The sequence below is a fragment of the Ahaetulla prasina genome, chromosome 1 (assembly GCF_028640845.1).
Source record: "Ahaetulla prasina isolate Xishuangbanna chromosome 1, ASM2864084v1, whole genome shotgun sequence".
NCBI classification, from domain to species: domain Eukaryota; kingdom Metazoa; phylum Chordata; class Lepidosauria; order Squamata; family Colubridae; genus Ahaetulla; species Ahaetulla prasina.
In genome coordinates this window covers 129,215,398-129,228,734 of record NC_080539.1, presented here as the reverse complement: position 1 = coordinate 129,228,734, position 13,337 = coordinate 129,215,398, and the positions used below count along the sequence as shown (strand labels likewise).

The following is a 13,337-nucleotide window of genomic DNA, read 5'->3' as shown; positions in this document are numbered from 1 at the left end:
ATGTGTGGGCAGACTGGTTCCCAGTGGGGAAAAAAAGAAAAAAAGAGGAAAAAAGAAACATGCTTTGTCTTTGTATAGCAGGATAGTTTTGTGAGCTCATATGGTTTGAATGAACTATTGGAGTGGGGCAATTATACAACTAGTGCAGAAACCTAAAGCCCATGTATTTTCTAGAGCCGAGTTGTAAAACACTCCTTGAATCAATCACAGTGCATTTTAAATTGTGGCACCAGGGTAAAAATAAATATATAATATTATTTTGAAGTGACCATTTCATTTCTTCAGAACTATGTAACATAAAAACCACTTTAAAAAATAACGTCTATGCTTGCAATATATTTGTTAGCAAATTTTTAAAATATAGTATAATAAAAGAGATGTTTAATGTCAGAAGCACTTTTACCATTTGATTCCAAACTATCTTTGCTTAAAGAGACAGAAACACCATGAAGCTGCGGGAGCTGGAGGTCTTCTCCAAAAGCTTCATCTACTTCCTCAATAGAAGGAGAAAGCTTCCGCGATTTCAGAAAGGTATTGCTGGTGTCACGTATACCTTAAAACATAGCCGGGGAGAGGGGAATGAATATCGATAAATCTATACTCAAACACAGAAATATATTGAATGATGAGTTCAAGTACTTTGCCTACTTAAAATCTCCATTTTCAAGACAGTTTACATATTGCATTTGGTCTAAAAAGCTACCCAAGAATCGTGATGTGAAAAGTCATATTCCCAATGTATGCTTTCCACTTTGGATTTTTATGGCAATTAAATTCATTAACACAACAAAATGACAACCATATTTTCTAGATTACTCTTATCAAACAAACATCCAGTTCTCATTCGTTTCATTGATAATTTAAAAAACAAAAAACTGGATTCACACTACAGAACCTAGGATCTACTTATCTTATAAATGTAATTGTATTTAAGGATAAATTATGTTACCGAAAAATATTTCATATTTAAATAGTTCTATACAACAGATTTAACTACAAAACAGAATTTTTTTAAAGGTTGGATTATATATATTGTTTTGAACTGAATGCAAATTTAACTGTATTACAGAAAGAATAATTATTTAGCTGCTCGATGAATCCTAAATATACAAATAAATAAATCACTTTTATAAATATAATTGGAATATAATTTTGCTAAAGATTACACAGAATATTCACCAAAACATTTCAACAGAACTCAATAAATTTTGCAACAAAAGTTCAATCATTTAGATGAAGAACCAACATCACCTTTATATAATAAACACAGCTTCTTTATAGGACTAATTTTTAAAATGTAGCCTTCACAACGTGGGCTGTCACTTGACTGATTGGCCATCAAAGAAATCAGATTTCTCATATGCTTGTCAGTAGCTTAATTTGAATCACAGCAGGATTCTTGTAATTTTTTAAAATGGTGCATTTAAACATTAACTTAAATCATATTGGAAAGTCTTTTAACAATGGCTTATTACATGGCTTTTGATTCAAACCAATTTATAGAATTAAATATTTCATAAAAACACAGGAACTGTCCACCTAGCTCTTTACTGACTGGTGCTTAAGGTTTAGAAAAGACTCACTTAAGAGGCAGTCCAGGAGTAAATATGATTGAATACCGTGATTCATAGTCATTCAATAGATTTTCAGATTAAAAATATTTTCAATTCTGTTTCTAGATGACATAGATTAGCTAATCTTATATATATGCAAATTAGCACCATCATTTTAAGAAGTTCACTCTCCTTGAGATTATAATTGACAACAACTCACATTTACATGATCAGAAAAATTAGTAACAAAGTAAAAGCATAGTTACTAGAAATAAATTAATTTTGAGTCACAACACATCACAGCTAACATCAAACATTGGCATTTATAAATAGGAAATTTAATCCAGTACCAGGCTCATTATCTGAAAATGATACCCTCTTTTCACAATCTTCAGCCACTGCATCTTGTCTCCCAATAAGTTTCTTCTCATTCCCTTTTGATAAACTTTTGATAAACTTGCTTTTTTTTGGAACTTTGGAAATTCAAGAAAATAACAGAAAAGATTGCAACAGTGAGTGAAAAGTAAAATCAAACCACCAAGAATTAAAAAAAAGCAGAGTACAGAGTGTCAATTTCTAGACATGCCACGTATGAAAGTTTGGAATTATTATTAAAAATAATAGCATCCAAGAGTACTATTTGCTTTAATCATTTGCTCTAACTAATAATATATGAGAGAGTTTTCTCAAACTATAGAAAACACTGCTAAATGGAAGGAGAGAAATTGCAAGCACTAGCAAGCATGTATGTAGGTGGTTTTGTTTGTTTGTTTTTAGTTGCATTTTCAGTTAAATGTTGCAAAGCTAACTTTTTTCAAGTAACAATAAAATAACAAAAATAATAATTTCTACTTCTAAGCATTATTTCATTTGACCGCATTTCTGGATGGTTTATTTTCTCTTTCTTATAACTGAGTAACGCCTTAACAGACATTGCAAGATAAACAATCTATTTTGAATTATACACAGCTGATATATTGCCTTTCTATTTTTGAAATTGCTGAAAGAAAAGTGTCATGTTTCTCTAATACTAATACTAATAATAATTTCTTCAGCAAAAAAATCCCAGAAGCATTAATATTAAACAAGCATTTTGATTCTCTGTGTATTCCAAAAACCCTAATAGCTATAATTGAATCAACATAACATTGAAAATGTCAAATTTACAAATCATATAATAATCTAAAATTGTATAAACTTACATAATGGGATTCCAAAAACTGATGAGGTAAATCCTGCTGCCACTGGCATAAGTGTAATAATTTATCCTTTCCACTCTAGTCCCTTGTTCTCCCAAGATGTCTGGACTTATATGGGAAAGGACATTTGGTAAAAAAATAATCTCTCTGTTTTTTGTGGATCAGACAGTCCTTCTATTTGCAGAATTGCAAATCTAGATCCCGCTTACTAAAAATAAGGCTAAACAATTGAATTTGCTTTTATCGTCTCATCGCTAAATATTTTTTTCTCGTACTTTTCATCAAAAAGAATACTTCTAAGTATCTGTTTTGAAATGGTAGCTTAAGAGCTATAAATATTATAATGGATTTTTTCCCCTTTACAAATGTTTTATATTAAAAGCAGGGCACTGAATTAGGAATTTTCACTGCAAACTTAACTCTTCACAAAACTGAAATACTTTACAGTTCATTAAGCTTTACTACTATCTACCAAATTTTATCCAACAGTGATCATATTATTTGATTTTCACCCATTTCAGAAAGCATATTGATCTTCACGTTGCTTCTTTCAACGAAGTTTCATTAGAGGGCAGACAACAGAACAAATGATTTATGATTAAAGTACAATGTTATATAAAAATCCCAAACTACATTATTATAAGACAGTGCAATATGACAGATGAGGAAATTTGCCAGATCCACTATTTGGGTATTTAGTTAGAAAGACTACTCTAAGTGTTCCTGTACAATGTGCTTTACAGTTTAATAGTTAATTTCTTCACCGCAGATGGGGACTGCAGCCAAGAAATTAAAAGACGCTTGCTCCTGGGGAGGAAAGCTATGGCAAATCTAGACAGCGTATTAAAAAGCAGAGACATCACCCTGCCAACAAAAGTGCGTATAGTCAAGGCTATGGTTTTCCCAGTTGCAATGGCTGTGAAGGTTGGACCATAAGAAAGGCTGAGCACCAAAGAATTGAGGCCTTTGAACTCTGGTGCTGGAGAAGACTCCTGCGAGTCCCTTGGATTGCAAGGCGAACAAACAAGTCAGTTCTAGAGGAGATCAACCCTGACTGCTCTTTAGAAGGCCAGATCCTGAAGATGAAACTGAAATTCTTTGGCCACCTAATGAGAAAGAAGGACTCACTGGAGAAGAGCCTAATGCTGGGAAAGATTGAGGGCAAAAGGAGAACGGGACGACAGAGAACGAGGTGGCTGGCTGGAGTCACTGAAGCAGTAGGCATGAGTTTAAATGGACTCCAGAGGATGGTAGAGGACAGGAAGGCCTGGAGGAACATTGTCCATGGGGTCGGACACGACTTTGCAACTAACAACAACAACAAGTTAATTTCTCAATGAACATATGAAACACCTTAACAATACGATCCCTTGAATATTTATTTGGAATGGTACTTGATCTCTAATATATATGATTAAGAATATAAGTTTGCCATCCAATATCTACTTCTCCTGAATCTTATTTGTTTATGTAAATAGGGAGACAATCACAAAGTGCCTTGAAGTGTTATAAAAAGAAGAATGAACTTATTTATAGTTACTCATATAATCATACAGTTTTTTAAATGATTAGCAAAAGATATAGGTAGAATATAGCACAATATAGCTTCAAACAACTCCTGAAACAGCTGCCCAAACTCAGAAAAAGACATTATGCTTAACACTGTTAAGCACCTCTTTAAAAAAAATTAGTCCTACAATTTCTATTTCATTTTCTCTCCTTCTCTGTCTCTCACTCACACACACATATAAACACCCCCATCTCTATACATGTGAATAAAATTCAGCTTGAATCAATCCACTTCAAATTGAAATCATATTCGCTTTAGGTAATTTACATGCAGGTCTAGTATGAGTTGTTATGTATCCTACTTCCTAGGCTAGGCCCGAGAGACAATTACTGACCCAAAATTTACATACGCATAGTCATGTATATATAGACACAAGTGATTCACTGACACCTTGTGGCAGAGATGTTACATAGAATAAATATCAGTACAATACCATCATCTGAATCATCTTCTGTTATCCACCATGGCACAAGATGCTTTTTATTTTTAGAGTGCTCAACCGATTCAGGAATAACATTTTGATTTTGTTCATTTCCAAGTGAATCATCTGAAAGAGACTGAATAAAAAGAGAGCCAATTTGCTGTTAATATTTATTACTGCTTCATTTTTATGAGCCAACCATGTTAAAGCATGTTTAGTGATTTATACAGTGGTTCTTAAAATAAAATTTTGCACTGAACATTCCATAATAAGTTGTCGGAGGAGCAGGTCATATTTTTATGATAGTGTAGTATTTATACGATGCTACTAGCTATTCCTCCAACAGTATTTAGCTTACAGATTCATCTCTGATCGTTTTCCAGATTCTATTTTCAATCATTTTCATTTCCAGCAATGGAGAACATGTATGGTTCTACTTCAAGCCACACTTTTTTTTTGAAATCTTTTTTTAAAATTGAAAAAAAAAAAGATGCAAGAAAACATCTTTACAGATTTTCTAGAATACAGATCATGCATTGCCTGAGAGCACAGGAGATAAAATTTGCAGGGTAGAAGGGGTATCATAACTGAAAATTATTGGACTATATCTGTGGAAAGTCAACATTTTGGGGCAACGTATTTTTATTTCTCCCTAGATTTTGTCATTTTCATCAAATTAACAGTTATGTATATCAATTATCAGACTTCCCAATCACCAGAGTTCCTGAAGAGCACATAATATCCTTATAGAATCTGTAAAGATCTCTGTTTACATCATGAGGATTAATGTCCCCAGAACAACAAAAGTGTATTTGTAGATCCTTTTACTTTAAATTTTATGTAAATGAATTCACTCATAGGAATTATAAAAATAATTATTCTGATAAGCCATGCAGTTTATTTAATATGATCTTCTTTCCCAACACTGGAAGAACCAAAGTAGCAGCCACTCTCATTTGAAATACACTTTGATATTAAAACTTGTACTCTGATCTGTTTTGGTTTAGTGCTTGTAGCAGAACTACCCCTGGAAGATTTTTTTTCAAAGTGAAAAGACAAATGGCCAGGACAAATTAATCCTTAATGTAAATTTTTATTACTAATCAAAATAAGCCATTTCAAATAGAGTACAAGCTTGAACATATAATAACATAACATAACATAACATAATAGAATATATAATAGTATATTACTCTTATACCGTTATATAATAGATAATAAAATAGATAATAAAACAATGGAGATTATATGGCACAATGGTTGAACTTTTATAATAATTTTTGGTTCACATGTACTGTATGAATATATAGGAGCAAGGTGTTGTGTCTCGCCCAATCTCACCACAGCCGGGGCCTGCTTATCTGCTTCCGAACACGGAGGAATGTTCTAGTATGCCTCCCGGCCCCAGCCCTGGCTCCATGCCCAGACAGGCTGAAGAGGAGGAAATATCTCCAGCCCCCAGCTCTGGCTCCATGCCCAGGCAAACGGAGCAACTAGACCCCTCCCCCTCCTCCACAGCATGTGAGCCTGAGGGAGGTCTATTGCCAACAGCTGCCGACTGGAGTGACCCTCGCGTCAGAAGACTTGATAGGCGGAGGCAACAGAAGGAAGGGTGGGGCAGGCCTGGATAAGTGCTGAGTCATGGAGCCACACCCCATGGCCTATATAAAGGATCTGCTTTCTGGCATTCTCTGAGTCAGGCAAAGTCTAAACACATCTTGCTGAAGTCACTTTCTGATCTCCTGCCTGCCCTGAGGACTTTGCTAGGACTTTAGCAGAGCTGCAGAGGCACGTCTGATTCGGATTTCCCTGACCCGGCCGTCAGCGGAGGAGTGGGACACGACACAAGGGTTTATCTAATGGAGACCTTCAGCTTATCCCACAAGATTTGTCTGGAGATTGAATCAAAGGAATACTTGAAATTTACAAATACCTAATGTAGCACTGCTTGGGGTTCTCTAGAACAGCGGCCCGCAACCTTTTGAGGACCAGGGACCGGGGGGGGGGCATGGTTTTGCATGCTACCTATATCCCATGCTTGCGCAGATGAAACTTTGCTCACTTGCGCAGCCCAGTTCCAGATAGGTCGTAACCCGGGGGCCCCTGCTTTAATATTAATTAATATAAATATGAGTTGATGTCAGGATAAGACATTTAACAATATTATAGAAAAGGGCACAATATTCTACTGTTACGCTGAAAACAGACAAATAAAAATATATCTGTACCTCTTTTAAAAATTGCTCAAACTTTTCATCTATATCTTTAATTGAAAACCGGTGAGCCATAGTTAGCAAGAGTTCAACTTCCCAAGTCACTGGAGCGATCAACAGATCCTGAAATGAAAAAGGAAGCATGTAATTATTGTGGCCAGAATTTTAAATTTATTACTTTCTATGCTTACATTATAAAACTTCAATTGGCCTATAATGAGGGTGGACTATACATTTTTCCAAATGCATCACCAAATTTAAGCTCCTGTTGCATTGGGGCAAGGAATGCAAAATCCATATAAGCTTACAACACTCTTATATTAAACTATAACTGCTTCAACAACCTCCAAAGAAACATCCTAATTTAAATTGGTACTTTGTTCACATGCATGATGTGGCATTTTGCACTGATGGTGCTTCCACTATAGTTCTCAATTCATCTATTAAGAATGTTTACTATTCATCTTTCTCTCTTCTTCTTCCACACAGATAACCACATATGGTAGATAGTTAGCAATTGTTTTTGTATTCTGTATAGATATAGCTAGCTATTTTGTATATTGTTATACAACAATATACAGGTAGACCTCGACTTACGACTACAATTGAGCCTAAAATTTTTGTTGTTAAGTGAGTTTTGCCCCATTTTACAACCTTTCTTGCCCCAGTTGTTAAGTGAATCACTGCAGTTGATAAGTTAGTAATCTGGTTAAGTGAATCTGGCATGTCAGAAGGTTGCAAAAGACGATCACAAGACCCAGGGACACAGCAACGGTTATAAGTATGAACCAGTTGCTAAGCATCTGAATTTTGATCACATGATCATGGGGATGTTTCAAAGACCGTGTGAAAAATGTTCATAAGCAGTGGTGGGATTCAGCCAGTTCGCACCAGTTCGGGAGAACCGGTTAACTTTCGGAACAGTTTGGCAAACTGGTTGTTGGAAGAAATCATTAGGGCACTGTTCATAAGTCACTTTTTTCAGGGCTGATATAACTTTGAAGGGTCATTCAATGAACTGTTGTAAGTCAAGGAATATCTGTACAGGCTTGTAAGGCTGTTGGGTTTCCGGCTGATAAGCCCAGCATCTTAACCGCCAAGCCATGTGCCACCCTATAAATATAGATAGCCATTTTGTATATTATGTTATATATTCAGTGTTAATTGAAAACAGCCTTCAAATCAGTTTTCGGGGAGTTATGAATAGAATGATTCCTACATTCTAATTCTGTAGTAACAGAATAGACTTTCTTTTGCGGCAGCCCCTCCCCATTTCTCTTCCAAACTGTTCTATATTTTGAGACACCTTCAAAATGGTGGTGGGAATATGGCTGTAGGGTGAAGTGATATCTGTATCCTTTCTACCATCACCAGATGAAGAAAAGAATTGGATTCCATCTGTTTACTTACAAGCATTTATGCAAGAAACACAACCATTAAATTAATACCAGTTCACATGGGCCTTAGTTTTGAGATGGACTATACGGTCCTTGTGATGTGGACATGTGTTTTATTAATATTACTCACTAAAGCATACTAGTGGACGAAAAAAAACTGTCAAAACTAGTTATAACCAGAAAACGATTGGCTTCAATACATATTTTAAAAACATTTGTTGTGCTGATTTCTAAATACCATTATTTCAAAATATTATGCTATTTGTCTCTCCTTATTTTAAAAACCAAAAATCTTAAAAGACAATGGAGTAAAAGTACTACACTCAATTTGTCAGCAAATTTGGAAAACTCAGCAGTGGCCACAGGATTGGAAAAGGTCAGTTTACATTCTAATTCCAAAGAAAGGCAGTGCCAAAGAATGTTCAAACTATCGTACCATTGCATTCATTTCACATGCTAGTAAGGTTATATTTAAAATCTTACAAGCTAGGGTCCAGCAGTATGTGGATCGAGAACTACCAGAAGTACAGGCAGAATTTCGAAGAGGCAGAGGAACTAGAGATCAAATTGCCAACATACGCTGGATCATGGAGAAAGCTAGGGAGTTCCAGAAAAACATCTACTTCTGCTTCACTGAATATACTAAAGCCTTTGATTGTGTGGATCACAACAAATTGTGGCAAGTTCTTAAAGAGATGGGTGTACCAGACCATCTTATTTGTCTCCTGAGAAATCTGTATGCGGGTCAAGAAGCAACAGTGAGAACTGACACGGAACCACTGATTGGTTCAAAATTGGGAAAGGAGTCCGACAAGGATGTATACTATCACCCTGCCTATTTAACTTATATGCAGAGCACATCATGAGAAAGGCGGGGCTGGATGAATCAAAAGTTGGAATTAAGATTGCTAGGAGAAATATCAACAACCTCAGATATGCAGATGATACCACTCTAATGGCAGAAAGCGAAGAACTAAAAAGCCTTTTGATGCGGGTGAAGGAGGAGAGTGCAAATGTTGGCTTGAAACTCAACATTAAGAAAACTAAGATCCTGGCATCCGGCCCTCTCAATTCCTGGTAGATAGATGGGGAAGAAATGGAGGTAGTGACAGATTTTATTTTCCTGGGCTCCAAGATCACCACAGATCGGGACTGTAGCCAAGAAATTAAAAGACGCTTGCTCCTGGGGAGGAAAGCTATGGCAAATCTAAACAGCGTACTAAAAAGCAGAGACATTACTCTGCCAACAAAAGTGCGTATAGTCAAGGCTATGGTTTTCCCAGTTGCAATGTATGGCTGTGAAAATTGGACCATAAGAAAGGCTGAGCGCCAAAGAATTGAGGCCTTTGAATTCTGGTGCTGGAGAAGACTCCTGCGAGTCCCTTGGACTGCAAGGCGAACAAACAAGTCAGTCTTAGAGGAGATCAACCCTGACTATTCTTTAGAAGGCCAGATCCTGAAGATGAAATTGAAATACTTTGGCCACCTAATGAGAAGGAAGGACTCACTGGAGAAGAGCCTAATGCTGAGAAAGAGTGAGGGCAAAAGAAGAAGAGGACGACAGAGAATAGGTGGCTGGATGGAGTCACTGAAGCAGTAGGCGTGAGCTTAAATGGACTCCAGAAGATAGTAGAGGATAGGAAGGCATGGAGGAACATTATCCATGGGGTCGCGATGAATCAGACACAACTTCACAACTAACAACAACAAAATTTTAAAAATTTTGTTAAGAAAAACATATATTTTTGTACAGAATCAATAATAATATATTTTTACACCAAATTTAAATAAAAAATATTATTGACTCATGCTAACCAGACAATGATCCAATTCTATATTTCAACACCAGTGGATAGCCATATTACAAAAGACTTCGTTGAAATAATTCAAAATCCATCAATGCATACTCTATTAATGAAAAAGAAAATGTTTGTAGAATAATTTCTAATATAAATAAATGTTTTAAAATCTTTAGGTATAGCAACAAACTGCACAAAATGGCTTTTTACCAGGTTCGCCTGGTTCGCCAGCTGCGCCCCTTCCTTGACCGGGATGCCTTATGCACGGTCACTCATGCTCTGGTTACCTCTCGCTTGGACTACTGCAATGCTCTCTACATGGGGCTCCCCTTGAAGAGTACCCGGAGGCTCCAGTTGGTTCAGAATGCGGCTGCGCGGGTGATAGTGGGAGACACATGTTGATCCCATGTAACACCACTCCTGCGCAGTTTGCACTGGCTACCTATGGTCTTTCAGGTACACTTCAAGGTTTTGGTGACTACCTTTAAAGCGCTCCATGGCTTAGGGCCAGGGTACTTACGGGACTGCCTGCTGTTACTGAATGCCTCCCACCGACCTGTACGCTCGCACAGAGAGGGAATCCTTAGGGTGCCGTCCGCCAAGCAATGTCGGCTGGCGGCCCCCAGGGGAGGGCCTTCTCTGTGGGGGCTCCCACCCTTTGGAACGAATTTCCCCCTGGACTTCGGCAACTGCCAGACCTTCGGACTTTCCGCCGCGAGCTGAAAACCTATTTGTTTGTTCGCGCAGGACTGGCATAGGATTTTAATTAGTTTTAATGTTTTAATATTTTATAATTTATGGGGTTTTATTCTAAATGTTTTAATTCGGCCATTTGTGTAATAAGTTTTTTAATTATGGTTTTATGTGTATATTGCTGTTGTTTTTACTATGGCTGTAAACCGCCCTGAGTCCTTCGGGAGAAGGGCGGTATAAAAATTTAATAAATAAATAAATAAATAAATAATAAATATATTCCATTATTTTCTTAGTAATTCCTAACACCCGATTAACCCATATTCTGATACACCAACTCTGTGATCTTTATGTCATAATGTACCTAATTTAATCTTCTGCATGGAACAGTTAAGCAAGATCATGTACAGCACTTGGATGGAAGACCATCAGGAAACACTAGGCTATATTAGGAAAATGGTATGGTTTCATATTGTTGCAAAGAAAACATGGCTGAATGCCAGGAGTCAAACTCAAATGGAGTAAGACTGTATTTTAATCAATTTCATTAGTTTTGCATCCTGCCTTTTATACTGTAAAGAAGCTCAAAGCAGCATATATTCCTCCTAATATTTTGCCCCACTATCACCCCCTTATGAGTTAGATTGAATTTAAGAGGGAATAACTGGCTCAAAATCACCCATGAAGCTTATGGCTGAGTGTGATATAGAGCCTGGGTCTCCCAAGGTCTCCAGTACTTTAATCACTACATCTATCAGCCTCATTACATTTACAAACTTCACATTTATCTATGTCTGATTGCAATTTAAATACAACAAGGAGCAAGACCCATAAAACCCAGCGGTATTAAATAAGCACAGTTTGGATCACATTATCTGTCTTTCCTATTTTCTACCAGTTTAGACAGATTATTTCAGAACTCTTCAATATGTCTTTCTTGCATTTTAGCATTTTCAGTGAAAATCACTACCATGAGATTTAGATGCTTGGTCCATTGTCTTCAGGTCATTAGCAACATACTCTGCTAGCCACCAAGCTCGATAGATAATATAGGTGGTCCTGAACTTAGGATCCCAATTGAGCCCCAAATTTATGTTGCTAAGTGAGAAATTTGTTAAATGGGTTTTTTGCCTCATTTTGCCTGACTATCTTTGCGATATTTGTTAAGTGAATCACTGCAGTTGTTAAATTAGTCACATGGCTGTTAAGTGAATCTGGCTTTCCCATTGACTTTGGTTGTCAGAAGGTTGCAAAAGGGGATCACCTGACCCCGGGATGTTGCAACCCGTCCATAAATATGAGTCGGTTGTCAAGCTTCCAAATATCAATCACAGGACGATGGGGACGCTTTTAAGGGTGAAAAATGGTCGCAAGCCTCTCTTTTTAATGCCGTTGAACGGTCACTAAACAAACTGTTGTGAGTCAAAGACTACCTGTACTGAACCATTCACTGTCTTTCAGCCTTATAAACTCCAAAAGCTTTTAAGGACCCTTTCAGACTTTTTAATTAACCCTTTTGCTCAAGGCAACCTCCACGCAGGAAATGCAGGAGCATCGCCTTTCAACGGGACGCTTAAAACGCGAGGCAAGAGATGCAAGGTAGTGTGACAAAATAAATAAATAAATAAATAAATAAATAAAAACAATTTCAGGTCGCTTTTCGGTGGATTTCAAGGCAGCCCGGATAAACGGCTCTCTGCTCAGATAGGGCGGCAAAAATATGGACGATCTTTATGGGATAGTAAAGAATTGGAGGGTCTTCTCTCTCTCGCTGCTATCCCCCACCCCCGGCCGTATGCTACGCAGGTCCGCTCAACCCCTGCGCGCCCATTTCTTCTGGGAGCATCTAAGGCGAGCATCCATGAGGTGGGGGGGGGGCAGTCCGGATTTGGAAGCCAAGCCGAATCTCTTTCGCGAAAGCGGGGATCGCAACTAGAAGGGAATTAATTACCCCTCGATCAGCCCCTCTGTAGGCCTTCCTACCGAGGGCTGAGGGGACGTAGAGCCAGGCCGCTCCGGCCTCTCACGCAGTTGCTGCGCCAGCCGCCCCTTCAGGAGGCTGTGAGGCGAAGGAGGTCAGGGCGCCGACTAAATTCACCTGCGGAGGAGGAAGAAGAATCGGCGAAGGGAGAAGCCGTTAGACTGAGGAAAGTTCCGGGCATCGGCGGAGGGTGGAGGTAACCTAGGCAACCAACTGAACCCGTGCGGCCGCCGTAGCACAAAAAAAGCCGGGGCTCAGTGCCGTCACAGGTTACGTGCCGGTGACGTAGACACGGAACGCCGAGAAAAGATTATGGAAAAAGGCTACTTAGCCGTCTCCCCGTGGTCACGTGACGCAAACAGAACTCCCGTGTACCTAAAAAGGCGGGAGGGGGTTTGATTGGGCGGCGGCCAAGGAGGGCGTTGAAGCGGCTTTTGCTCCAGCCCTGGAATTCTGCGCCTCGATACTTTTCCGTTGAAGGGAGCAATGGCTCGGAGCTTCGCCGGCTTTT

At 38.1% G+C, this 13,337-nt stretch overlaps 1 protein-coding gene across 6 annotated transcripts in view; it reads right to left on the bottom strand.

The window, feature by feature from the left end:
• Nucleotides 1-13,056, bottom strand: part of CEP162 (centrosomal protein 162) — a 47,994-nt gene extending 34,938 nt beyond the window's left edge. Inside the window, exons 1-5 of one of the 6 annotated variants that reach the window (XM_058175639.1) lie at nt 12,944-13,056; nt 6,972-7,079; nt 4,756-4,879; nt 1,904-2,026; nt 404-553 (exon numbers count right to left, since the gene is read on the bottom strand). In XM_058175639.1, the coding sequence (XP_058031622.1) occupies nt 404-553; nt 1,904-2,026; nt 4,756-4,879; nt 6,972-7,031 (457 nt within the window). In that variant the 5' untranslated portion in view covers nt 7,032-7,079; nt 12,944-13,056. Of the gene's footprint in view, nt 1-403; nt 554-1,903; nt 2,027-2,755; nt 4,880-6,971; nt 7,080-12,796 lie in introns of those variants that run through there. The other 5 variants (XM_058175677.1, XM_058175648.1, XM_058175631.1 and 2 more) reach the window with 5 other exon arrangements.
• Nucleotides 13,057-13,337: the final 281 nt, after the last annotated feature.